Genomic DNA, 27,871 nt, shown 5'->3' with positions numbered 1-27,871 from the left:
CCTGACACTCCGGAAGGACAGATGTTGTTAAAGACCCAGTTCGTGGCCAGAGCCTGGCCTGATATTAGGAGAAAATTGGAAAAGATTGAGGATTGGCATGGTAGAGGCCTGGATGAATTGTTGCGGGAAGCTCAGAAAGTGTATGTACGGAGAGAGGAGGAAGGACATAGGAAACAAGCAAGAGTGATGATGGCTGTGGTACGTGAAGGGCAGAGGGGAACGCTTAGTCAGTTCCAGGGAAGTAAGCTGAAGGGCCAGAAGGTGGAAGAAGGGAGAAAAGAAAAGGAGAGTGGACAAGGAAGCTGCTTTTATTGTGGTAAGAGAGGGCATTTTCGGCGGGAATGCAGAAAAAGGTTGGCAGATGAAAAGCAATTCAAGGAAGATTGAGGGGGTCAGGGGCTCTATTTGCTGGGGACCCAGGAAAAAACAGAGCCCCTGGTAAAACTAAAAATTGGTCCCCAGCAGCAAGAATATGAGTTTCTTGTGGACTCAGGAGCTGAGAGATCAACGGTTCAAACCCTTCCCTCAGGGTATAAATTATCAAGAGAAACAATACAGGTAGTCGGGGCAAAAGAGGAAGCCTTTAAAGTGCCTGTAATCAAAGACATGATTTTTGAAACCAGCTCCAAAATAGGTATAGGGTCACTGTTGTTAGTTCCAGAGGCTGACTATAACTTACTGGGACGAGATTTGATGATTGAATTAGGAATTGGAATCGACATAAATGACAAGAAGCTAAATATTAAATTATGTCCTCTTCGGGTAGAGGACGAACAGAAAATTAACCCTGAAGTGTGGTATACCCCAGAAAAAGCAGGCCAATTGGACATAAAACCTTTTGAGATAATATTAAGAAATCCTGAAGTCCCAGTTAGAGTTAAGCAGTACCCAATTCCAAATGAAGGAAGGAAAGGGGTCAAACCTGAAATTGAAAGATTAAAAGCACAAGGGTTATTAGAACCCTGCATGTCCCCTTTTAATACTCCTATCCTTCCTGTTAAAAAAAACCCGATGGGAAATACCGCTTGGTACATGATTTACGAGAAATTAACAAAAGGACTGTAGAAAGATTCCCTGTAGTAACTAACCCTCATACTTTATTAAGTCAGTTAGGCCCCAAAAATCAGTGGTATAGTGTTATAGATTTAAAGGATGCATTTTGGGCATGTCCCCTTAAAGAAAGTTGTAGGGACTATTTTGCCTTTGAATGGGAAGACCCAGACACCCACAGGAAACAACAACTCTGTTGGACGGTACTTCCACAAGGGTTTACAGGGTCCCCTAATTTATTTGGCCAGGCACTGGAGCAGCTGCTTACAGATTTTCAGTTGAGAGAAGGGGCTGTCCTGATTCAGTATGTAGATGACTTGTTAGTAGCTGGGAAAGAAGAGGAAATTGTCAGGGAAGAGAGTATAAGATTACTCAATTTTCTAAGCCTGAAAGGACTCAAAGTGTCAAAATCCAAATTACAATTTGTGGAAAAAGAGGTGAAGTATCTCGGACATAGACTGAGTCAAGGAACGAAGAAACTAGACCCAGAAAGGGTTAAGGGAATCTTAGCTATGCCAGGGCCAAGGACAAAGCGGGAGGTTAGACAGCTGTTAGGATTGTTTGGGTACTGTAGACAATGGATAGAGGGATTTAGCGGGAAAGTAAAATTCCTATATGAGAAACTAACAAAAGAAGGCTTGCTTAAGTGGACTTGGGAAGATGAGGAAAAACTACAGGACCTCAAGGCAGAATTAGTAAATGCACCGGTTTTCAGTCTTCCTGATTTAAAAAGGCCCTTTTATAATATAAAACCAGGTGATAAGGTGTTAATAAAAAACCTGGAAAGAAACCTCACTAATCCCAAACTGGGAAGGCCCCTATGTTGTTTTACTTACTACAGAAACTGCAGTCAGAACCGCCGAGAAGGGATGGACACATGTGAGCCGAATAAAGGGACCGATTACTGCTGCTGCTGCCGAAGACCCCTGGAGAATAACCAGCCAACCCGGAGATCTTAAGGTCACATTTAAACGGACTTAATGGACTCAGCAAAAATTGTACAAACCAGCTGGTATAGTGAGATATTGGATTATGGATATCCTATAACTGATGATTTTAGAGTCTATTGTACAAATAAGGATTGTGATTGTTACCCTTTTGTATGCTATATTTGTAAAATCTGCCAGGAACGGTGGTGGGTCCATAGTTATAGAGGTACCCCTCCTAAGGGGTAAAAGACATGTAAAGGGTGTTACCAATTAGAAAGAGAACTGACAAAGTCAGTCCTAGAGATTAGAGAAGAGAACGGGACCCTACCAAGGGAATCCCAAGAGTGGTGGGAGGTGTTTACTAAGGGGGCTAGGCCTGAAAATTGTTGTTACCACTCTAATGAACCAATTCCCCTAATTGTTCAAATTATAAAAGAGAATTCCAGAAGACTTTACCTGGAATTCAGTGTAATTCACCGCAAGTGAAGGATAAGAATTGGGAATCATTCAAAAAGAGGCAGCAAAAACAGAGTAAGGGTCCTCCTGAAGAATATCCTTGCTGCCGAGAAGATGGTACACCTCGCGGCTCGAAGCAACCGGGTCGGTGAGCGAGGCAGAGGGATAAGAAGCAGTGGAGGAAAGAGCCCTCAAACTGGGACAATTCAAAGGTATTTCAAGAACTGCCTCAAGGATACTGATCTCCCAAGGGTAAAGGTGAGGCCGGCAATAACATGTCAAACCAAACAGTGGGAAGGGGGAAATAATGATAATCAAGTTCTGGGGAAGTTTGGACTCCACCCTTGCTGGCAAATTCTGTACATATTAGTTATATGTTGTACCTGGCCTGTACAAGGGGACTATGCACACCATCCATTTAATTGGACTCTGACCAAAATAGACCAAGGGAAAGTTGTTAAGCAAAATGCCACCACTGTAGCTCCTACTTTTTTAGTTACTAATGAGGACTTGGTGAACTCTGTGTGGGGATGGAGTAAACCTGACTTCCACGCTATCTATTGGTGTCCTAGTTCCAATCCTGGGAGGGGATATGGTAATTACCCTGGGGAATATCTGTGTGGATATTGGGGCTGTGAAACCATAGCAACTGCCTGGGCTGTCACCCATCCAGATAAATTTTTACAGGTCTCATGCTATCCTAAAGGATGCAAAGTTCCATGGTATGGCACTCAAGGAGAAATTCTGTATATGGGGAATTGCAGGTCCTGTGATATTGTTGTTACTAGGTTTGACTTTCAGACCTTGCATTTTTAATAAAATCATAGACATTGTAAAAGGAAGACTAGAGGCAGCTCATCTAATGCTTATTAGGGAGAGGTACGAAGCATTGCCCAGGGACTCAGAAGTAGATGAAACCCTGCTCTTAAGCCACCAAGAGTTAAAGCGTTTTAATGAACAAATTGGTAAAGAGAAAGAGAAGGGATTGTAATAAAAAGGTCTTTGTTCATCAAAACGAACATTGAAAGAAGATAAGAATTTAAACTGAATAGAGAATTTCAGACTGTGAGAAGAGAAAGAGGAGAAAAAAAAGGGGGGGCTTGATAAACAACAAGTATTCTGCTTAAGAATTGTGCAAATGCAGCTAGCACAGAAGACTGTGTAACTAACTATATACAAGCTAACTTTTAGGCCAAGGATAACCGGCAAAGAAGATAAGGAGCCTTCATCCCTATGACCACCAAGGGCAGAGAGAAAAAGGACCCCCTAGCAACCAATTGCACAGAGTACACATTGCAATTGGCGCAGAGTACATCGAGAGAAAATACGTCAACCGAAAAAAAGGGGGGACTATAAAAACAAAAAGGTCAAAGGGGGAAGGTGCGCCATGGCAGAGTGGAAACTCCCCGGCTGCCCAGCGCTGTTTTTTGCTTAATACCGCTTGCTTAATAAATTCTTGTTAATTGATTTATCTATAATTAGCCTCCCCAATTGAATTTGTCCATAACAGTCACATAGCTAACAAACTTGGAGGGGTGTTGCATTTTGTTAGAGAAAACTTCAGGTTTCTTTCTGAAAGGTACTGACAATACATCAGAATAGCATTTAAGATATAGAAAGTATGCTATGCTCAAAATCTTGTTTGTTGGCAAAGAGAAAGTATACCTCCTATTTAAGTATGGCAATAATTTGTTGGAAGTATAACCAAAATTCTATATGTCAGATCATTATTAATTCAGCACTGTTACACAAAAAGAAAGAATAATGAGGTTTATGCACATATTTGCTTCCTTCCCCTGTTCTTGGTGCTGTGGTCACCCTTCTGCAGCTGCTGTGGACCATGAGGTTGCTGGTTTCATTCTTGGGCAGTGGTGAGAGGAAAGGACATTACAGCAGGTTATCGGCATCTGGAGCCCATCTCTGAGAGGAATATGATGTTTACATTGCTGATTTCTTCTTCCTTACTTTAAGGGGTTGCACTCACACTTGGGGCAAATTCTTACAAGTTTTTGTAAAATACTTCTATATCTTTATCTGGTTAGCTGCAAGTCTATATTGTGTTTGAATGTAATACATAAGATGCTGTTTACATATGTTGGATAATACTTGGTTCTGGTTTTTCTCAAGCAAATTACTCTGCTTGAGTAGGGCTGGTTGGATAAAATTACCTTGAGGATAGTCTGTAAACATCTTGTGCAACTTATACGCTGCCACCATAGTTTACATTGAATTGTTAGCAGCTGTAGGGGGGAAAAATATTTTGCTCTCCAAATAATCCTCTGAGTTGAAGAAATTAGTTACCATTACCATAGAATTTCTTGCCATTCACAAAATGTCATAGTTTGGCTTCTCGTAGTGTAGTGGAAAGTAATCTGGAGGTAGTAGAGAGTGTCCTACAAAGAGTCAAATGAATGAAAGGAATAAGGAAAGAAAATAACTATCCAAGTCTATCTACTAGTTAGAGGCTGTGACATTTGATTGCAATTAAAATTAACTGAGATCACCCACCAGGGATTATAGATCTGCTGCTATGACTGCATTATAGTAGCTCCCCATGTCTACTATTAAAAGTATTAACTTAAACTGTATGGAGAGCTGAACATGAAGTTACACTAGCAAAGCTGAGGGAATAGTAACCTGCTCCTGGAAAGTAGGAGGAACAATTTAAAAGCTTACAGTTTGGCTTAGATGTGTCAGAGTAGCACATCTGCCACTAACCATAAATTTATCAGGAGAACAGATGTACTGCTCTTTTTCTTTCTGACCATAGAAAACATAGCTCCAGTGTGATGCAAACAGGAGCCATTTTGTCTCATGAAGCAACTTACTCTGCTTCCTTGTTTAGGCAAAAAGTAAAAAGGTTACCACAGTGTGAAATTTTACTCATGAGCCTCACTGCTAGTTTCAGATGCTGCTTTGGGAACTTGTGAACAGCTTAACACACTTCACACACAGATGCTGCCACTGCAGATTCTTCATCCTTGGACATTATGTGTCTGACTGAACACTTACTAAAAGCTAGTAATTCCCAGCACTATACACATTGTACACACACATACATAAAATCTAGAGGTGCAGATTTAACCTCACTGTGAGACAGAGAAGCTGGTTATGTCTCTTACCCACTTTTCAGTCTAACCTGAGTCCCGTCTTAATGCTTCTGAAAAATGAACAGCTACAAAGGGTAGGGGTTAACAGATGATGGCTAATGAGAAAATAACAAAAGCATTAGTTCAAAGACCACTTTCCAAAATTTCCCAACTGCTGCAGGAATTTGCCTCAATGCTCAAAGCACCTGCTAAACATTCAGATATTTACTGCGGAAATACAGATCTGGTGTCACCTCTCTCTGCAACAGAAGGCATTAAAGTTCTTGAACAGACACACCATTTTTCAAATTGTTTTTCTGACAAAGAAAATCTGTTGAACATGGTGGAGCAGGTTTTAACGTGTTTTACTGTGTTTATGAAATTACATAGGACATTCCCAAATGTTTTTATGAATAAGCATTGCTATGTTATCTCACAGCATGAAAAGAGGTACAGAGAAGACAGATACTGCACTGGTAGCTTGGAAACCCAAGCTGCAGCGTCAGACTACTTGCTACTGATTTTAGTAGATGAACTAACAGAAGTGCAATCCATGTTCTCCTCCACTCCAGCATCACATCCTGAGCCAGAAATTCAGGTACCTTCCTTATCTCTGACAAGTCTGGTATAACAAAAAAACAGTGGGAAAGAGAAGTGGTGTTCCGGGGGAGTTAATTTTGTTTTGTTTTTCTTATTTTACACACTTTTTCCCTTTTTTTTTTTTAATATTCCAGCAGAAGCACATGTCTCCTTGGGTATTACGCTAATGCTTGGAAAAGGTGTGCGCAGTGAAATAGTCTCTGCACCGGGTGCGGCTCGGCGGCTCCAGGCCCGGCGGGCCTTCGCAGCGCCATTCCCGCCTCAGTGGCCGCACGTGAAAGGCCGGGGCGCGCCCGCGGAGCCCGCCCGCGCCGCGCGCCCATTGGCCGTCGGGCGCGACACGTGACGTGGCGGCAGCGGCACATGTGGCCGTATGGAGGGCTGTCGGCGTTAGCCGCCATCTTCATTCGGCGTGCTGTGCTGGCGACCGTGGGAAGGAGGTAGGAGGGGGGCTGCGCGCTGCCTGAGGGAAGCGGGGTGCTTTTCTGCGGCAGGACCCTCACCTCCTCCGTCCCCACCAGCGCAGCGCCCGGGCCGGGCGCGCTCAGCCCCGCCCGCAGGCATCGGCGGCGCACCGTGTCGGCGAGTCTCGGTGCGGGGCGCCATTTTCTCTTTATTTCGCGGTACGCTCCGAAGCCTGGCGGGAGGCGGGCGCTGATATGTCTGTCTGCTGCAAGCAGGTCTGGCAGGGCGCAGCATGATGGAAGAAGACTGGAATGCGGAGATAGGGGACGAGGCGTTACTCCCATCCCTTGAGAAGGTATGAGTGGGAGGGGCAGCTATGGCCATGGAGTATGTTTGTGTCTTTTCCCTTTCCTTCCTCCAGCCCGTGTCCCTGCTTGGCTGTGGTGTTCCCTGTTCTCGTGATATTTGGAAATATAGTAGGCAGCCATAGGAGTTCACTGTTACTGAAGAGAGGAGGTTTCTCTGCACTAGCAATTTACTTGCTGCTGTTTTGTTCAGATACTAGTGATGTGTGCTTAAGTGGGTTTGACATGTCAGCTGTGTATTGTGATTTTTTGTAATATTCAGATGCTGCCAGTGTGCCATTTAGTGTGAAATTCATTTCTCAGAAGATGCAGAAGGTAGCTTTTTTCAAGTGCATGACTTGGTAGCTGTGTTTGTATTTACATGCTTTACTAGGCCTGAAGTCGTCATATTGTTGTGCCTTTTTTCTTTCTGCAGGTTAGCTTGCTTGAGAGACCAAATGACCCCTCATCTGTCTTTAGTTCAAGTGTAGACTCATTTGGTATGTGAAAGGCACTTTTGACTTTACTGATGTTTGGAAGAGTTGGTCCCTTGAGCATTGTACAAGATTAAAGGGAAATACAATAGTATTTTGATATTTTCATGGGACCCCCATAGAATAGCAGCTTCAAATTATATAAAGAACATAATGAATAGGCTTTCTTTTTGACTGTCAGAGCTTCCTTATTTCCTGCAATTATATAGTAGCATGTAGCTACTACTAAGTCAAAGATAGCTTTGAGTTTTAACTTAATTATTTTTTTAAATTATAGGTACTGATGAATTTGTGAACTCACAACATCAGCCAATGAATCGTTTTGGTAGAAAAAGGAATTTTGCAGCCAAAGGTAACTTCCAGTAGTGGTTGTATTTCTAATGGCTAGTTGTGTATGATACATTAAATTTTGCCATTTGCTTTCAATCAGCAGGCAGGTTCAGCTCCATGAAAGTAGAGTTCTGTCATGCATGACCATATTTTGGGGAGTCAAACACCAGAGTCAAGTGCCCTCCTCTTCCTCCTTCTTTCCCTGGATTTATATCCTAAGCTTCATGTGACATGGGATGGGATCAGCTTTCCTGTCTCTGTCCCATCCTGTCTTGTGCTCCCTCAGCCCCTCTTGCTGGTGTGGTGTGGAGCAGAAAAGGCCGCAGTTCAGTGTGAACACTACTTAGCACTAACTAAAAACATCTCCTTATTATCAATACTGTTTCCAATAAAACCAAGCCACAGCCCAGTGCCAGCTGCTGTGAAGTAAATTGACTCTATCCTAGTCAAAAACAGCAAAGTTGATTCTTTGAAAAAGTTCTATACCAGTTATGCATCCTTTTTCTTGAACCCTGTTACAGTGGGTGAATGCTAGGCTTATTTGGTGCAGGGCACTAATGTCAAGCAGTTTTGTTGTAGACTCTCCAGCAGCAGTTATGAAGTAACTTGCAAGTTGTATTTAAGGTCTATTCTATTTTGTGGATACTTAGAGTGCTGCCATTTGCATATCAGCCCTTCAGATGTAATTTTTATGTCTATAATTTGGTAAAACCAAACTGACTGACATACTCGTATACACACCAGGCTTTGGTGGTGAAGGAGCCACAGATACTGTGCTAGGAGAACTTCATGGTGTCCTGTACCAGATGATGCTCTTTGTCATTACAGTATGATAGAACAGGTATTCAGCTGAAAAGTAAGGACTGAGGAGTAAATTATCATCTAAGCTGATTCTTTGGACCTTAGATAACTCCTGAAACTTGAGTCTAAATTGAGGAATACCTTGATTATGCATATGACTTATGTTTATGTATATGTTTATTTCATTTCTCTTCCCCTGAGAAGAGTGACTAAGGATAAGCATTAGAAATAAAAATACACTACATACTTACTGTCAACTGGATAAGCAATTCTGAATAATAAAAAATAGATTTTTGTAGATCTGAAAGACATGTTTTTGAGTCCTCACTTCATAGCAGGCAGCAACTGCCTTTGCCCCTTACTCTGTAGTACCAGCTGTGAAAACTGTGAAGGGACAAATGCTGTCAGTTGCCCTGGAACCAGAAGTCTTAATTGATCTGTGTCCTTCCTGAAGAGTTGAAGTTAGTGGCTTGATGAGCATATACACATATAAAGGCAAATACTTAAAGACCCAACGTTTGATTTACTTGAAATTGTACAGGAGAGCAGTACTGTTTTCTGCCAGACTACTTGGCAAAAAATACTCTTGTCTTCATTTTTTCATATGTTTAGGCAAATCACTCAATTGTATATTGAAGTTCTTGTGAAATCATTAAACAAGGACTGAGATCAACAATTACCAGCTATAAGGGGCCAGACCTGCACATCAGAATAGGCAAACTTCAGTGATTGTGTGCTATGCTGTACTGCAGGTTTTCAAGAAGGAATCAAAGAAGATGCCACTACACAAAACAGAGGGTTTAAGGGGTTTGGACAAGGTGAGTGTAGTTTTTGTATTGATTGGTTTGTGTGATGGCAGCATACACTGGTCATTCTTTCTGGCTTTGCCTGTTCCCTGAGAACGAGCAGTGAAGAGTGAAAGTGTTGAAATGACTTCTTTTCTTCATCCAGATGAAAGGCACTTGATGTGCTGATGCAGAAGTGGGCAAAGTGAGTTACTGTACTGTGTGCTATGCTGTATTATTGCAGGTTTTGAAGAACGAAACGCTGTAGATGGTGCTAGTACACAAAACAGAGGGTTTAAAGGATTTCGTGGTGGCTTTGGAGGAGGTGAGAGTAAGTTTGAAGGTTTGGTCTTTTTTGCATACTGAGTGCTTTGTATGGGTACAGTGTATGGTTGGTGATCTTCCGGGGTTTTTTTGCTCCCTGAGAACTACCAGTACAAGGGTGAAATCAGTGAAATGGCTTCTGTTCTTCAGCCCGATAATTGGAATTTGATCTGTACATGCAAAATTGAGCAAACTCTGTTACTTTATGTTGTACTGCAGGTTTTCAAGAAGGAAGAGGAGAAGATGCTACTACACAAAATAGAGGGTTTAAAGGATTTCATGGTGGGTTCGGACAAGGTAAGTTTGTTGCATTGACTGGTTTGTGTGATGGCAGCATACACTGGTCATTCTTTCTGGCTTTGCCTGTTCCCTGAGAACGAGCAGTGAAGAGTGAAAGTGTTGAAATGACTTCTTTTCTTCATCCAGATGAAAGGCACTTGATGTGCTGATGCAGAAGTGGGCAAAGTGAGTTACTGTACTGTGTGCTATGCTGTATTATTGCAGGTTTTGAAGAACGAAACGCTGTAGATGGTGCTAGTACACAAAACAGAGGGTTTAAAGGATTTCGTGGTGGCTTTGGAGGAGGTGAGAGTAAGTTTGAAGGTTTGGTCTTTTTTGCATACTGAGTGCTTTGTATGGGTACAGTGTATGGTTGGTGATCTTCCGGGGTTTTTTTGCTCCCTGAGATCTACCATGAAGAGCTGAGAACTGCTACTACCAGTTCTGTTCTTCAGCTGTGTTGTGGAATATGAATTGTGTCTTTAAAAAAATGAGTATTACTGGTTATAATACAGTATAGGTTGGAATTGTTGGGACTGTTGCTCTGCAGATTTGTTGGAATAAATCGTACTGGCTTCAATTTTAGTATTTCATGATACTAATTTTATACCCTCTATGTGCTATATATCTGTTACTTACAGGTGGTAGAGGTAGGCAAAGGGACATACCTCAGTCTGGAACTCCTGATTCTAGAGAAAGAGGAATACTCACAGCTGGTACAGGTGAGGCTTTTTAGTGGTGGGGTGAACTGCATGGATTTACTCATTGGTGATCAATGACAAAGCAGTTCCGTCTTAATTCTGACAAATACTGTTATTAATTTTTCTCCCTATTAAGAATCTTCTGCAAATGCTAGGTATCTTGGTTGTATGCCTGGAAAAGACGTGTAGGAATATAAAATGTAAAAGACTTTAGGAGGTGTAAAAAGGCTCTAGAAAGTAGACATAAAGTTGAGAAAGGCTGGTTTATAACATTTTTATAGAGAGTTTTTCCAAAGTTTTCGTAGTAGTCTTTTCAAAGTTTTTATAGGGAGTTTTCATTTTTTTCAAAGTTTATAACATTTTTTTCCTAAAATGAAAAATATATACAATAGGAAAACTATGTAACACAAAGTAGTAAATAAATAACAAGTCAAAATTAGTTTATTTAAAGTTAAAAAAGAGAGGGGGAATTGTAGGAATATAAAAAGGTGAAAGACTTTAGAAAGTGCAAAACGGCCCCAGAAAGTAGACATAAAGCTGAGAAAGGCTGGAAATTTTCAAAACCTTCTCATGGGAAGCTAAGAAGTTAAGAACCAAGTGAATACATTTCTATTTATCATAAGGAACGAGAAAGAACAAGAACTTACTGATAGTTCAAGATGTGGGAAGTCCTAGATATATGCTTTGTAAAGATAGAAAATGTTTCAATCTTAAATAATGAATTGCTGTGTATTGTTTGAGGTTCATAGAAGTACTTTGGTTAATGTTAAACCCATGTTGGTCCTTTTCTTATTGGTTAGAGTACAATGACTTTACACCTTTTCTTTTATGGTATTAGTTCAAAGAATATATAGAAAAAGGCTTTGCATAAGCTGCCATCTTGTATCTGATCTAAATTTGCATGGATGTTATTTCCCTGTGTCTCTTGCTTTTTGCTTGTATGATACAGACACATAAATCCTAAGTCTGCAACCAGAGTCCCATCCCGTTTGACATGGACTGATCCAGCAGACATGTTTATAACTCATTTCAATTTTAGTTACTGGCTTTTCAAAGCTGTAGTGTTACATAATCTTTTTTCTTTGTCATGCTGAGGCTGGTTCCATTAATGTACAGTGAAGCAGAGGTGCTAACCCCAAAAGTGAAAGTAAGCCTTAAAGAACTTGCTAAGTTTTGAAAGAGTTGATCTAGACTTTTCTCCTTCTACTCTGTAAGAGAAAATATTTTATTGTCAGTGCTGACAAGTAAGGTGTATAGCTCTGACAGGCCACTTGTTCCTGATTTAACTTTGTTTTAATTTTGGGGTTTTTTTGTTGTTTGCTAGTGATTTTCCCCCCCACAGTCCTGCTGTATTCTTCTGCCACTGATGCTACTGTACCTGCCTACGTATATGTTGTCCTACATAGAGCATAGTAATATATTATTGATGGAAGTACTATAATTCAAATTAGGCGTGGAATTAAACCAGTGTTATGGTTAGTGGATGGCTGATATTTTCCATGTAAGAACATTTTGTGTGGTAATAGTGAAAAACTTCATTGTAGAAAAGATGGCTAAATGGCTCTTTGCTCAGAGGGTGAGTTGCAGTGAAGGATTGGAATTGACCAGAAAGCTTGTGGATGCCTCATCCCTGGAAGTGTTCAAGGGTATATTCAGTTGGGTTTTGAGCAATGTGGTCTAGTGGAAGATGTCTGTCCTGCAGCATGGGGGTTGGAAATGGATCATCTTAAAGGTTCCTTCCAACTCAAACCCTTTTGTGATCCAGTGATTAGTATACATGTTCAGAAGTGATACTTTATATCTGAAAAACAATTGATTTGCCTCTATTTGACTTAGTTCAACTAATTTTTTTCATATTTTTAGTTCAAATAATGATTTTTAGGAATTGAAGTCCTTATAGAGGAAATATCCTAATGCTTATAGTGGACATAGCTGCATCCTTAACACAGAATAGTAATTCCTTTTCCATTACTATAGCGTGAAGTATTAGTGTATTAAAAACCATTCTGGGTACTGGTATGCAACAGCTGCATCTATCTATATGGAATTTTATGTGGAAAGAGAGCTCTTCAGAAAGATTAATTTGTGGTGTGGGAAGCATGTCCTTCCTTGTGTCATAAGAACAGCTGTCTGTCTAGATGATGAAGAAGACACTAATTTAATTTTTGTGATACCTCTTGAAAGTGGGGTCCTTGAGTGAACATGAGTCATGAATGCTTTACGAGTCTGACTTCATATGGAGGTAAATTTTAGGTCTCGTAGTATAAAATTAAGTTCTGATAGAAGGAATGTATGGAATTTTGATGCCTTCCTGAAAAATGGAGGGAAATCCACATGACATCTCACTGAATTTAACTTCCATAGCTTCATACTTAAAATAGTTTTATTTTAACTTCTCCTTATATTGTTTGTGAACTTAAGTGGTTGTGTTCTTAAGGTCCAAAGGTGACTTACGTGCCCCCTCCTCCACCTGATGATGAGCAAGCCATCTTTGCACGTTATCAGACAGGAATGAATTTTGACAAGTATGATGAAAATGTTGTTCAAGTGTCAGGACTGGACCCTCCAGCAGCATTAAGGGTTAGTAAATTGTTTATTTTCACAGTTTATGTGAAGCATGATTTATGAGAATTGTAGTGTGTTCAGTATTTGCAGCTAATGAAAATACTAATAAAAAATATCAAATCTTGCAGATAGTGTGATGTTGGAAGGAGGTGCTCCCCATTGGAAAGATAAAAATTGGAATTCACAGTAACTAACAAACTACAGAAGTGGTCCAGAGAAAGTAATACTGGATATATAGGAAGAATAGTCATTAAATTTTTGGAAGAATACCAGTTTAGATACTGAAAGAAAGAGGTCTTTGGCAGCAGTTTCTGGGCAGGCTGGTATAATTACCTTATTGAAGTCAATTACTGGGGAGTCTTCAAAAATGTAAATGAACACCTGTTTGGATACTATTCATTTAGACAGAGGGGTGTTTTAAAGTAATTTGTAGTCTGTTCTCTGTGGTTGCAGTTCTTTGTTTAACATAAAACTTAGTTTTTTATCTATAATGGGTGGCCAGGGTTTAAAAATTTAAAAAGCACTTTTTAGGGAAAAGAATGAGAAGTGGAGAGGGGTTAGTAGTACCTGTCTTGAAAGAGAACATGCAGAGGTGTTCTCCCCATCCATCTTGTGAAAGTGTTCTCACTGAAGTTAAACTGATTTTTGTCACCTGTTGTTGCTTTTTGGTTCTGGCTAGGAATGTTGTTTTAGCTCCCCTTACTGGTTTTAGCACAGAGACTGTGTGTAGCTCCTACATGAAATGAAACTACAGAGTTTCAGGTTTTTTTCATGGCATGCTATGTGGGTTTACTTGCTTGAATCCAGATATATGAATTTGAGCAATTCTCTCTTAAAACTAGTAAGACCAGCTGAAAGCATTCACTGTCCTGCATACAATGTTACTTGAATGGGCATGAGCAGGTTTTAGAGACCTTTGGGGCTTTTATCTTTAGGAGCTTTGGCAACCTAAATGACTGGTGAGACTACTTTTAAAGTTAACCCTCTTTAGTATTTGGATGTGTCTATCCTACAGTAAGCATTTTGGGTTTTAAACTTTTACCTTCTGTGATTGTGTAATAACTTAATTTTTTCTCTTACAGAGTTTTGCAGACACTAACATGTGTGATACTTTAACTGTGAACATTGCTAAAGCTGGATACTCTAAGCCTACTCCAGTGCAGAAGTACAGCATTCCTATTATACTGGCAGGACGGGATTTAATGGCATGTGCCCAGACAGGATCAGGAAAAACTGTGAGCATTTTGTGCAGTATTTATTCTACGGAAAGTATTTGACTAAGAGTTTTCAGGGGGATGCCTCAGTCTTCCATATGTCACATGCTTGACTGCTTGTTGTCCAGTAATTTTACTTGCACAGCAATGGCAGGTTTCAGGTACAGATACAAATGATGATAGGGTTGTCGCATTTTGGGCTTTACTCTTTTTTTCAGTAAACTAGTATCTTGGTAAGCAGGCCAGCCTTCAGAGATACAGCTGTGGATTCAGAAGTATAGGCAGGCAGTCCTAGAAACTGCTGATGACAGGACTCAGCAGTTGAAAGTAAGGACACGTCTGTGTTGTGTGGAGTTTTGTCTTATTTAGTGGGTTTTTTTGTTTGTGTGGTTTTTTTTGTTTGTTTGGTTTTGTTTGTTAGCAGTTATTTTTGATAGTTGTGGTTTTGGTTTTTTTGTCTTGTTTTGTTTTCTTTTTGTGTGTGTTTGTTTGTTTCTTTAGTTTTCTATTGTGTGTGTATGAGTTTTGTGTGTGTTTTGGTTTTGGTTTTTTTCAAGCTTACGCCAGCCAGAGTGTAGCTGTGGTGTGCAGGTTTGTCATACTTGGTTTAATGAAATCTGATGTGCACCTGTCTTGGTTTTAGGTGATTTGTTTTTAATCATAGAACAGTGTTGAGAGTTGATACTAAGCTGAAAGTTGTCTCAATTTTTTAAACTAATGTACCCAAACCTAATGACTGATAGCTGGTGGATAGGGATGTTTGGTTATGAAGTGTAGCTTTTTGCTGTTTAGCTTAGTGTGGAATCCTAGTTTAGTTTTAAAGTAACTTGCTAGTTCTTTTGAAAGACCTCTTCTGTTTGCAGAAGGGGAAACATTCAAAGTCTGTGCTCTAAATATTCTGAATGCTTTTGGAACTATACAGATGCTGGTTTGTGGGTATCTAGTCTTATGTGGAAGTAAATGTGCAGTTGTGGTGCAGCTGTGTTGCAAACTGATCTGCCATTTAAGTAGGTTTTGGTCTTGGGTTACTTAACTATCAGGGTATGTCATCAGTGTATGGAACTGTATGGGAAGTTAGCCTTGGCATGATTGTGTTCCTGTGTTACTAGACTGTTAAGAGCCAGAGATATGCTTTCATACTGGTTAACAAAGAGAAATAAGCTTAAATGTTCTCTTGTGCATTCAGGTCAATCCTTCTGCAGTTTGATGTCCTTGATCATTGTGTACACTATCATTCAAGCTTTAAGATTGATACACAGATCTTAATGGGACTGATGAAAGATTTTAAGATTAAACAGCCCAAATACTGCTGTGTGTTTTTTTCCCCAGGCAGCCTTTCTTGTACCAGTTGTGGCCCAAATGATGAGGGAGGGTGTAACTGCCAGTAGATTTAAAGAGCAGCAAGAGCCAGAATGTATCATTACTGCCCCAACTAGAGAACTGATAAATCAGATCTTCCTAGAAGCAAGAAAATTCGTGTATGGGTAAGCTTTTGCACAGTTGCCTGATATTGATGATTACTTTGCTTGAATCAGCAGTGCTTTATTTTTTTCATAAATACTTGCAAAATTTTTTGGGCCAATCACATTACAAACACTTGAGTTTAGATTATAATGAGTTCCGGTTATAGTACTGCTTAGTGGGTTTCTTACTATATGACTGGTGCCTAATCTTTCTGATATTGGGGTGGGTGAATGGAAGGCTTACTCCAGCTTGAAGAGGAGATAAGTATTCAGCTTATCACTGATGAGAAAAGTGAAGTTTCTTAAACAGCTTGCTAAGCAAGTTTTTCTGACTGTCCAGGAGCCACTCTGGCAGTCACTCCGACACCACCAGGGACTTCAACTGTTGGGACCAAAGTCCCTTTGCAGCAGGTGGCTCTAGTGATCTGCTTGCTGCTTGCTTCCTACACCCACCACTCGGAGAGTCAGATGAGGTTTCCTCACTGACTCGACCTCAGGTTTCCCACAGCAGAATCTCAGACCTCTGTTTCCTTCAAGTAATTTCATTGTTTTGCAGCAACATGTAACATCTCAAACAGGGTGTCTCCTGAAGGGACCTCTGAACAAGTTATTTGCTCCTGCAGAGTCTGAGCATCTGGTGACCTGGCTAGTGATTCAGGTCCATGTGCCCTTTGTTAAGTAAAGGGTCAGCGCCACTTCATGGTCTTTTGCCTGGGCTCCAGCGATTTCTTGCCACAGAGAGCTGCACTGCAGCTGTACACTGAGCTACCTGCACTAGATGTATTCAATATGAAGAAACTTAATAGCTTGTCTTAAGTAATTTATACTTGCTTTACTTTCATCTTGGCAAAATGGAGGTGAGTGTTATGGGTTTTAGTTAATTTCCAGTGATGGTTTCTAATTACTCTGAATTTCTGGTGTTTCTGGTCTTAGACAGACTTGTTACAGCTCAAAGAAACTCTTTGAGCTTTCAAAACAGAGCAAGAGATCTAAACTTCTCACTAAGTCCTTGAATGTTGTGTGAGAGTACATTTATACTAGATTCTTCATTAATCTTTTTACTAAGTAATAGGTTTTACCAGGGTACAGAAGAGAACTAAATCTATGTATGTAGCAATTTGTTACTATTCAGAGGTGAAATACAGAACATAATCGCTGCAGAATCTGGTGAATCATACTTGCCTTTATTCAAGCAAACTTACACTTGAAGGCTGGCTGTCTTGAGGAAGAATGATCATGTTTGCGTATCTAACTTACTAAATATGTCCCTAAGAACAGCTTCTTAATCTCTAAAACTGTACGTAACTTTGTAGCTGATTCGGTTATGCTGTTTTAAACTAGATACAGATGATTTCATCATGAAATAACATCTAAATCTAGAAAGTTTCTCTTACAGCTGGCTTGTAGTAAAAATGAGAATAAGTTAAACAATATCAGGATGTGGATCTGTAGTGTCTAAAGAAGAACTTGCGTATTGATCAGTTGAGATTTATGATCTCTGTCTCTTTGATTTAATTTGCAGTTAGGAATATGAAATATGTATGTATACTAATCATGGATAAATACTGAAATTGTGGGATTCAAGAGGGAATTTCTATTCTTGACTAAAGCTTTCTGAAAAGTTGTGTTTAACTTTGGTAAAAATTTACCAGATCTATCTGATCACCATTGTTGCATATGAAGCTGAATTAATATCTTCAGTAAAAGACCATTTGAATTTGGGTGTTACTCATTGCATGCATGTAAAGATATTAGCAGAAGGTTATAAAGATGAGCTTGTAAACATGATTCAGAGCTGTGTAAGGTAGTTCTTGCTTAGAGAAGTGGTTTTCTACAGAAGAATATCTGATCTAGCTACTTGACAGCTCTAACCAAAAAACTTGGTGGGAAGAGCACTGAGTCTGGATTTGCTGTCTAATCCTTGAGTCATGCACTGTATGGCCAGTGTGATCAGCTGCTTTACAAAGATGCCATGCGTGTTTATTATTTTGCCCCTTTTGAGGTCTGTGAAGATTACTTCTGAAGCTCTAGAGGCATATGTAATGGTGGTTCTGCTTTTTCTGTGGATGCTGTATAAAGGGGGACAAAGTCTTAACACTCTTTGGACTATTAGTGTTCGTAGGTCTCAGTTGAAGAGAGGGGAGAATGCAGGCGAAATCAAGTGTTTCTTCCTAGCAAGCCACTTGGGCAGCCTCTGTTATGTAGTATGTGGGGAACTTTAAGCTTACTCAGTGGGTTTCTAGTTTTGAGCACTGTTTTTGGACTGAGCTGTATGCTGAAGGAGTTAAACCACTCTTAAACTGATTTGTGGTAGATGTGATTATTTTATATGAACTTGCATGAAACAATACTGTTAACATACTTACAATTAATCCAAACCTTTTTCTACATAATAGAACTTGTATAAGGCCTGTTGTGATCTATGGAGGTACACAAACAGACTATTCGATTCGTCAGGTAAAACAAGGCTGTAATATACTGTGTGCCACTCCAGGAAGGCTTCTAGACATCATTGGAAGAGGAAAGGTAACATCTTAACACTTCATCTGAATTCCCTAAATACTCTTTAGCTAAAAGACAAAATACTGTTTTTCATTCTTTAAAATTAATAGAAAAAGAGATTGGTTTTCAGTGGCTCTTTCAGTATGCTGCCTTTGTACAGGCACTGAAATACAAGTGAGGTTTTCTTAGACTGTCTAAATTCCATGAAGTTTTTGAAGGAGTAACCTGAGTCTAGATCTCTTCAGTTCCTTTAAGAGGCAGCTGGATAATATTAGTCTAAATCAAAGTGGCTGCAGTGGTCATGGCAATAAAGTTTTATAGCTTAAATACCTGGAACACTTTCACATATTTCTTGAGGCATACTCTGTAGTGGATCTTCACTCGATGTCCTGTTTGTTTTGCTCAGTGGCTGTATCTGTCTGGCACTTTATTGTCATATACAAAATACAAAAAGCTCCAGGTTGTATAATAATATATTTGAGTTTTTATATTCCCCGGTCATTTTAAATTCATATTAAAACTTTTACGTGTTAGTGTGATGACTGAGTGATATTCACTGAACAAACAAAGTTTGGAAAAACACTTGGTAGTAAACTGGAGATCAATTTTCTGCAGTTGTCAGGCTTTTAGTCAAAAATGATAGTCTTGGTCAGCAGGGGTTAAGTTGTAATATTCTTAATATTTTCTGACATACTTCTTTTTCAGAAAAATAAAAATAGGTTTTTGAGAATCTTCGAGGGTTATGAGAGAACCTTTCTAAAACTCAAGGCATAATTCCAAAATAGATGGGCTGAATTATAGTTGGTCTCTAAGCTCTGTGTTTACATTGCTGAACTAAGTTCTGCAGCACTGTGGTGTGAATTGCGCAGAATAAAAGACTAACTAGAGGTTGAGATGTAAACTCTTTTTATTAACTTGAAAGAAATAAGTAAAAGGTGGATTTTGGCAATTAGGATATTTTGTAAGTGCATTCTGTCAGTGAACAAATAGTGTTTTTCTTTGACTGAAATACTTGCAGATTGGTTTGCATAATGTGAAATACTTGGTGCTAGATGAAGCAGACCGCATGCTTGATATGGGTTTTGGTGCAGATATGAAGAAGCTGGTATCTTTCCCAGATATGCCACAAAAAGACAAACGCCAAACAGTAATGTTTAGTGCCACTTTTCCTGAAGAAGTTCAGAGGTGAGTAGAATAAAATTAGAAATAAATCTGAACATGTACTTGTATAGAGCTAAATATCTGAAGAGTTAAGAACACTCCTTATTTCTAAAAGCTTGAAAATACTGAAAGCTATGATATTAATATTTCTTGCTTAATTTAAGCAGGTACTCTAAACATTAACTGCTTAATTTAGGTGGGGACTCCTAAGCAATTTAGAAGGTTGTCTGAAAGCTTCTAAATTCTACTTCTGCAGAGGTCCTCATGTTCCCCCTGTTGGTTTCTTATTCCTCCCCCACCACATCTGTGGAAGCTCAAAACCAGTGATGTTGCTGATAACACCATCTTTGACTAATGAGACATAGCAAATATTGCTCACTTACCAGCGTTATAGTACTCAATTTTTATGTAGATAATTGGTATTTATTTTCAGTAGTTTTAGAGCTTCTACAGATGGGTTTATGATGCATCTTACGTGTTTACTACTCATTATCTTTAAAGTTCCTCTCACCTGTTGTGGCTTTCGTTCCTTGTCCAGAGTTTTTTTCATAGGGTTCTTCTTGTGGAAAATAATCTTGTAGTCAGCTAAAAATGACCTTGTTTGCTTAGGTGGTAATCAAGTATTCAGATGATACTGTACACAAGTACAGTTTTTGTTCATTCCATGTGTTTACATGGAATGAAACACATTTACATGTGTTTCTGCAAGAATGTGGTCTCACTTCTCAGTGTATCCTGGGGAAAGATCAGTGTGTATCTCCCTGTAAGATACTCAGTGTGCTCTGATTCACTCAGGTTTTGGGTTTGAAAGAAGAATCTGGGTTCCTTCATCTCTGGGTCTGTTTTTATCATTGTGGTTTTGCTCATGCTTTTGCTATGTATTTTTCTTGCATACTGGAGGATGAATCAAGAGTGCTGTAACTACTAGAAACTGTGAAGAGATTCCTTGAACTGTTCAAGATATTTGTCTTCTTCTCTTTAATAAAAAAGCCCCAGCAGACCTACCCTTCTACTGTGAGTCCTGCAGGATTTATAGGTGCTGGTGGAAGACTTCAGAAACCTGAGTGCTTGGATCATGGCTTGGAATGCATAATAACATTAGGGTCCTAGAAGCATTTAGGTTGGAAAAGACCCATGAGCTGATTAAATCTAACCATTAACCCAGCACCAGCAAGTGAACCACTGAACCAATACCCCAAGTGCCACATATGCACATCTTTTAAGTACCTTCTGGGGTGGTGATGCCACTGCTTTCCAGGCCAGCCTGGTCCAATACTTGAAAACTTTTCAGTGAAGATTTTTTTCCTAATAGCTGGTTTAAGCCTCCCCTGGTGCAGCTTTGAGGCAGTTTTCTTTTGCCCCTGTCGTTCTTGTAACCTTTTGAAACTGAAATGCCTAAAGTTGACATTGTGAAAACCCTTCTTTTCTGGAGTCAGTTCATTCCTGGATTTAATACTTTTCTGGTGCTGAAGTCAGGAAAGCTAATGATTTCCCCATACTGTGCTACCAGGAGAACTTAAACAGTATACTATTTTGGTAGTGTTGGACACAAAGGTGCTTTCTTTAGACCTCTTGGGTTCAGATCATCCTGCACTTCTGTTAAGTGAATATAATCAGATTTAGTTTTAACTTAACATTTGGTTTTATACCTGAACTTCTTTCTGCTATTACATAGACCTTTGATCTGATAGTTGAAGCTCTTTCTGTACATGTGAGTTGAGAGAACCATACGTTTTTCTGGTTGACTGGAGAACTTAAATTTAGCATTTGAGGCTTTGTATCTTCCACTAAAAGGCTGTGGTTTAATCCCAGCTAGCAACTAAGTACTGTACAGCTGCTTATCCTAGAAGGCTACTCCAGGGTCTCCCTGAAGCCTACTCTTCCCCAGGCTGAACAACCCCACCTCTTGTAGTCTGTCTTCATAGGAGAGAGGAGCTCCAGCTCTGTTATTAGGTTAGTGGCCTCCATGAACTCATTCTAACAGGTCCACATAGTTCTTATACTGGGGATCCCAGAGCTGAACACAGGTAGGGTATGGTGGAACCTGGGATGCAGCAGTGGGGGTCTCACAATATCAGAGCAGAGAGGCAGAATTGCCTCCCTGGCCCTGCCAGCCGCATTGCTTTGGAGGCAGCCCAGGTCACAGCTGGCTTTCTGGGCTGCAAGTGCATCTTGCTGGGTCGTGTCTAGCCCCTCATCCACCAGCACCCCCAAGTCTTTCCCTCCAGGTCTAGTCTGGATCCATTCTTTGTCCAGCTTGTACTTGTCCTGCCATTTCCTGTGTAAAAAGTTTCTCTCAGTATTTTTTTGTAAACCCCCTTTAGGTACTGGAAGGCTGCAATAAGGTCATTCCAGGCTTAATAATCCCCACTCCTCAACTCTCTCAGCTTGTCTTCAGAGTAGAGGGGCTCCGGCCCTCTGATCATCATTGTGGCCTGAATTGTCTCTAATGTGTCTGTCTTCTCCTGAACATGCCACAGCTGGATGTAGTACTCCAGCTGAGGTCTTACAAAGCAGAGTTAAAATCCCTTGACCTGCTGGTCACACTTGACGCAGCCCAAGATGTGGTTTGTATGCAGGACCCAAACTACGTAGTCTCTTCTGGCTTTTTAAAAATGTATATATACAAGACTACTTGTATTGTTCCTCACAAAATGGAGGATAAAAATATTTTTTGTGTTGCTTAAACATATATGAAAATATGTGCTTTTAAAGCAAGAATAATTACATAGCATTTTTCATGTTGCTCAATTTTGTCTCTTTTTCAGGCTAGCTTGTGAATTTTTGAAAACTGATTTTTTATTTGTTGTTGTCGGACATGCGGGTGGAGCGTGCAGTGATGTTCAGCAAAATATTCTTCAAGTTTCTCAGTGTTTCAAGAGGGATAAACTGATAGAAATTCTACACAGCATAGGTAACTTAATGGCACTTGTTCACCAGAGAAGTCAAACTTGCCTGGCTTTAAACTTGTGTTTAAAAGGTCATGGCTGTATGATTTTATTGTGTGTTGCATGCTTTACAAGACTGGTGATGAAGCTTGAAGCAGAACTTTGGGAGCTGCAAGTTTTTAGGCATATTTTTGTAGGGGTATTTCATAGAGTCATAGGATAGTTTGGGTTGGAAGGGACTTGTAAATGTCATTGAATCTAGTCTAATGTCCAGTATTTGTCAATGATTAATTTCTATTAAGTACTATGAGACAACCGTCCTAGATGACTTTCTACTTTATATGGTCAGTTACAATACTTCAGCTTCTGGGGGTATTATTTCAGGACTACAGGTGTATTAAAATTGTGTGAATGTTTGGGCCTGTGTTTTATTAGTGTCTGGGATTTTTCCATATTTGTTCTATATGTCTTAAGTTTTAATGCTGAAGACTGAATATGAGTTCGGAATTAAAAAATGGTCTGTGAAATCTTGCTGTTCAGTGCTCAGGATAATGTACTGCTTTGAGCCACATGATGTAGAAAGGAAATGCGTACCTGTCACAGGGAACAATATTTTCTTCTTTTATTGAGGAGAAAAAGAATGTATGTGTTTTCATTCAGTTTCTTTATTGATACAGAAATTGATGGATTGAATTTAATTAGCTCAGAATAGGCAAGAAATCACAGTCATACTTTAAAGACTTTATTCAAAATGTGTGCCTGCATTAGGTTCTAATATAGGTAAGTGCTACTCTAAATAGTGAAAATGGTGTCGTGTTTCAAACTGCAATGACTTTAAACTTCTGTTCAACATAGGTAATGAACGAACCCTGGTCTTTGTGGACACAAAGCAAAAAGCAGATTTCATTGCATGCTTTCTTTGTCAAGAAAACATACCAGCCACTAGTATCCATGGGTAAGTATTTTTAAAGTGAAAGTCACTTGCGTTTTGTTAGAACTGTTACTGAGAACTCATGTTTGGCCATATCTGCGTCGTTTAGCTTGCCATATGTTCTGACAGCCACCATCAAGATTGAAGAAGGGCTAAAAAGGTCTTAGCATGCAGATGCAGAATGTTTTTGTATATTCTGTGGCTGTTGGATTTGTAGGTGTGTGGAAGCCACACACCTTTTGAGAAGATCTGGCCTTCCATTCCTGGCAAGCCTGAACTGCTAGCCCACAACTCCCTTGTGTAGGAGGAGGTTCTTAATTCCATTTCTGTGGAATTACTATATTGTGAATTGAAGTATAGGTAGAAAAACTGGTTCAATGGAAGCTGTTAAACTGTCATGAATGTTACTGGTTTCTGATTAATTTTACCTTTATGACTTGAAGTTAGGATACTTATTCTTCTCTGGAATAGTGGTCATACCAGGATTCACTTAAGTATCCCATGTTAATATCCTAAAGAGCACTATTTAACTTTCTAATTTGTTTTCTTAGTTGGACAATAAAGAACATGAGAGAAATTCTGACCCACTGTAGTTCAGTACTTTATAATCTGTAAATATTCTTCAAATATGGAAACATCAGAGCACATCTAGTTTTCTTGTCATGATGATAAACAGAAGACAAATTCTGTACTGTTGACTGGCCACAGGTTTTTTTAGTATATCTGAAAAATGGCCTGTGCAGGAGCCTGTGTAGACTTTGTCTTTGCTATTCTGGCTCCCTGCTACAAAGCTGTAGGAAGAGCACTTGTAATCAATTAAGCAAGTGGATTTTCTTAGAGAGGTAGTGAGTTTGATGCAGAATTATCTCCAGTTCTTTTTAAAAACCTCAATTTCTCTAGAGACTTAAGTTTAAACAGTTGCTCTGTGTTGCTGCTCCTCAGTTAAAAAAAAGGTTCAGAAAACCTAAACTAGGCAGCATATGAGTGGTTTGGGTCTTTTTTCATTTTGCATCCATTTCCCACCCACCCCCCCCCAAGAGCTTCTTTCCATGAAATATGGCACTTAAATTATATCTCAGATAATACTGTAAATTTTAGAGACATCCATTCTAACCCTTACTTTCTTTATAGAGCTAGAGGACAGAGAGAGAGAGAAATAGCACTTCGGGATTTTCGTTCTGGAAAATGTCCAGTTCTTGTGGCAACCTCAGTGGCAGCAAGAGGTCTGGACATTGAAAATGTTCAGCACGTTATTAATTTTGATCTTCCTTCCACCATTGAAGAGTATGTACACCGAATTGGGCGAACTGGTCGTTGTGGAAATACAGGGAAAGCTGTTGGCTTCTTTGATAACAATTCAGATGGTCATCTTGCAAAACCTTTAATTAAAGTGCTTTCAGATGTAAGTTTCAGATCTTAGTGTTGAACTTTTTCTGTTCTTTTAAGATTTTACTTGAATGTACTGAGCAACTGTGACATTTTTGGTACAGTTTTGGAACTCTTAATCTGAATTGGTAAAGCAATCAAAGTCTCTAAACTGATTTTCCTAATTGCATAGGCTCAGCAGGAAGTTCCGCTTTGGTTGATGGAAGTTGTTTGTGAGGCTGAAGGAGGACGACTCCCAGTTAATACCCAAAAGGTAGGTCTGGAAATTAACTGAGAGTCTTGGCCATTAGAACTTTTTCTCAGTTTAAAACTGTGTTTAGTGGTATATATGCAGACTAAGGCCACTGAAACTGTTTTGACTGTAATTGTGTCCTTTTTCTTAGTTGTGCATCTTCAAAGAATTCAATATTACTGAAACCAATTTCAGATAAATTCCTTGACTTGGTCTCTTACTAGCTGCTGTGGTCTTGATCTGTAAGGTCAGGATTCCTCTGGAAGAAAACATTCATGCAAACATAAACAAAAGCAGTAGTTCAGAAATTTCTGTGCTACACATGTAGGGTGGGAGTAAATAGTTCCCGATTATGCAGTTACTGCTTGTTATGAATCACCTAGTGAAGCAACTCAGTTGACTGAAAATTTCAGCTAATTATAGTTAGGTAAATGCCCTGGTCTGGTTTGTGTCAGAATTCTTAATGTCTGTGATGGGGAGAAGCCTTCTCTAGTCTCTTACTGTTGGTAATTTTAGATTCTGTGCTTACTCCTATTTGAAAGTCTTTCATGTCTTCATTGCATAAGAAGTTTATCACAGATCAGTTGCTTCCAAATGTTACAAATGTCCTTCCTTTGAGACCATAGTAGAAATAACTGCTCTCAGTGCTTACACAATGTCTGAAGCTTCACTTCAAGCTCTGACCTTTTTTTCATTAATTATCTTTTCCCATACCATAGTTACTGAAAGCTTTGGGTGGTTTGGGTATTTTTACCTAGCTGGCTAGTCCCCTTACTAGATCTGAATAATTTTTCTGGGGGTGAGGGACTTCATGAGATGTCAGTTCCTTCTCAAACTCACAGCTTCACATTACGGCTGTTGTGTGTGTTTGCATAAACCTTTTCTTGCAGAGTAATTCTTGACTCAGTAGATTTTTCTTGTATGTTCTAGTTCAAGGACACTTTATTTTTGCTTTTTTACTGGATTGCTTTCAGAGGTGGATCTCACTAGATTGCTTCCAAATGCACATCTCCAGCCTTTGTGTAGCGTCTCCCAGCATTTCATGAAATCCATCATTTCTAGGTCCAAGTCCGTCTGTGTTCTTCACAACCTCCTTCACAACCAAATTTGCCTATGACTCTTCATCCAGAATAGAATAGATTTTCGTGTGAAATCTGTCTGCTTGCATTGGGAATACTACCCTTAATATCACATACAGACAGTGCACCAGCTCTGTGAGTTGAAGAATGTGAGGTTCTAATTATGAGACCACCCCATGTCAGTCTGACAGAAACTCTTAATTTGTAATCAGCCCAATTTTTCATGATAAGTCCGTTTGATCAATCAAATTATGAACTTGAAAGGGGAATCTGCTGGAGGATCTTATGTGATTATTTTGAGGCAGTCTTAGAAATTACTGAGCTTTATCCTTTTTCCAAAGGAAAAAGATTTTACTGGGAAGGTGATGCAGACAGTCATTCTTTAGTATGTAGTGGAGAAGAAAGTTTTCTTCCCACAATTGTATGAACTGATTTGTGTCGGGTAAGAAAAGAAGTTGGGATGTGAACTGTGGGAAGTGTTATTCCCACATGTGATAAAATCTGAGGTTGACTTAAACTGCGGTAATTTCACACCAGCATACAAAACCCCTTGTGTATAGGAGATGAATGATGAAAACTTCCTGAGTGTTCAGATTACATTGAGATAGATGCATGCAGAAAGCTATAATTGTATTGTGATGACTTACCATTAAATGATTGAAAGTGTTAATAATTCTAAACTAGGACCTGTTGTGTTTCCTAGAAATACAGAGGCAACGTGAATGCAGGAGAAGTAGAGATGGACTGTTCTGCAAGAGAAATTGAGTCATGGGATTAAACTGCTTTATACCAAGCTAGTTTGTACTGTGTTTTGCTGTAAGTTAAATGTTGCATGAGAAGATAATCTTGTGAAGACCCAGTTTGGGAAGGAGCTTTATGTAAGGGTTCATCTAAACTTTGTTCCTTTTTTTTTGTAACATGTCAGTTAAAAAGTTTCAATCTTGTGTTATGATGTTTTAAGGATCTGTTAAACAGCTCTGAAGCAATTAATAAAAGTTTGAAAAGTGCACTTGGATTGTTGCCTCTGTATCAGCTACATGTCATTGCAGTTTCACAAGCTAGAACTAAAGGTCAGTGGCTACACCCACAACTTAGTGAAAATACATGTTTTTTACAGAGCCATCTTCAGAGAAGGATGGAGCCCTGTGTTGCATCTAGTAGAATGATTTTAGCTTTGACTGATATAAATCCACTTCTGCTATCTCTTGTGGAAAAGTTTGCTTTAGAACAAGTTTGGTGCCTTGTAGCCAAGAATTTTCCCAGGCTTGCACAAACTGTAGGAGGTAAGCAGTCTGTAAAGATTTCTATTTACTCTAGATTTCTGTAAAGTTCCTTTTTCATTGAATTTTTTTTTCTTATCAATACAGTATGCTACAAAGATGCGTATCACTTGGGTCCCCAAGGAAAAGGGCGAGGTCATTAGGTTTTGCACAACTGAACAAGCTTACAGGCTTCTCACGGCTTGCTATTTAGCACACAGTGCTGACCACCGTGTCTTGTACAGTCTTCCCACTAAATCCAGGGAGGTAATACTTCTAACACCTGCTTACAGGATAGGAGCCTTAGTACCCAAGTTAGTGAGAATCAGAATTGAGTGGGTAATGCTAGGAAATTTTTCATTGTGGACAAATGGGCTTTCATTCTTTGTGTGAATATCTTTGCAAAACTATTTACTTAAATATCTACTTAGAGAAATACTGTTAATCTTGTAGACTGTAATTTTACTGCTATATATTATGCAAAAAGAGTAATTAATTGTGTACTTGAAAGTGAGCTGAATGGACAGTATACTTAAATTACAACTCATAAGTAGCAGATGTATTTAAGCATTATGTTAATAATTCAGAGTAAAATACTCTGGGC

The 27,871-nt window shown here is 39.4% G+C and overlaps 1 protein-coding gene across 6 annotated transcripts; it reads left to right on the top strand.

The window, feature by feature from the left end:
• Positions 1-6,476: 6,476 nt before the first annotated feature.
• On the top strand, positions 6,477-27,017 carry DDX4 (DEAD-box helicase 4). Of its 6 annotated transcripts, none has more exons than XM_054003956.1 (19): positions 6,477-6,564; positions 6,805-6,884; positions 7,310-7,373; positions 7,645-7,719; positions 9,251-9,316; positions 9,528-9,614; positions 9,827-9,904; positions 10,112-10,198; positions 10,528-10,608; positions 13,025-13,167; positions 14,235-14,387; positions 15,696-15,850; positions 18,226-18,355; positions 19,350-19,516; positions 22,261-22,406; positions 23,236-23,335; positions 24,443-24,713; positions 24,870-24,950; positions 26,712-27,017. In XM_054003956.1, exons 2-19 carry the CDS (start codon positions 6,822-6,824, stop codon positions 26,784-26,786), a joined length of 2,022 nt encoding a protein of 673 aa, XP_053859931.1. In that variant the 5' UTR covers positions 6,477-6,564; positions 6,805-6,821; the 3' UTR covers positions 26,787-27,017. The 6 variants fall into 6 exon arrangements, with proteins under 6 accessions (XP_053859931.1, XP_053859932.1, XP_053859936.1 ...); XM_054003957.1 differs by having other exon boundaries at positions 6,546-6,564; positions 6,802-6,884; XM_054003961.1 differs by lacking the exon at positions 6,477-6,564 and adding an exon at positions 6,591-6,716.
• Positions 27,018-27,871: the final 854 nt, after the last annotated feature.

Source organism: Vidua macroura, chromosome Z (genome assembly GCF_024509145.1).
Source record: "Vidua macroura isolate BioBank_ID:100142 chromosome Z, ASM2450914v1, whole genome shotgun sequence".
NCBI classification, from domain to species: domain Eukaryota; kingdom Metazoa; phylum Chordata; class Aves; order Passeriformes; family Viduidae; genus Vidua; species Vidua macroura.
The sequence above is the reverse complement of the archived record's forward strand: the minus strand, read 5'-3'. Positions and strand labels throughout refer to the sequence as shown.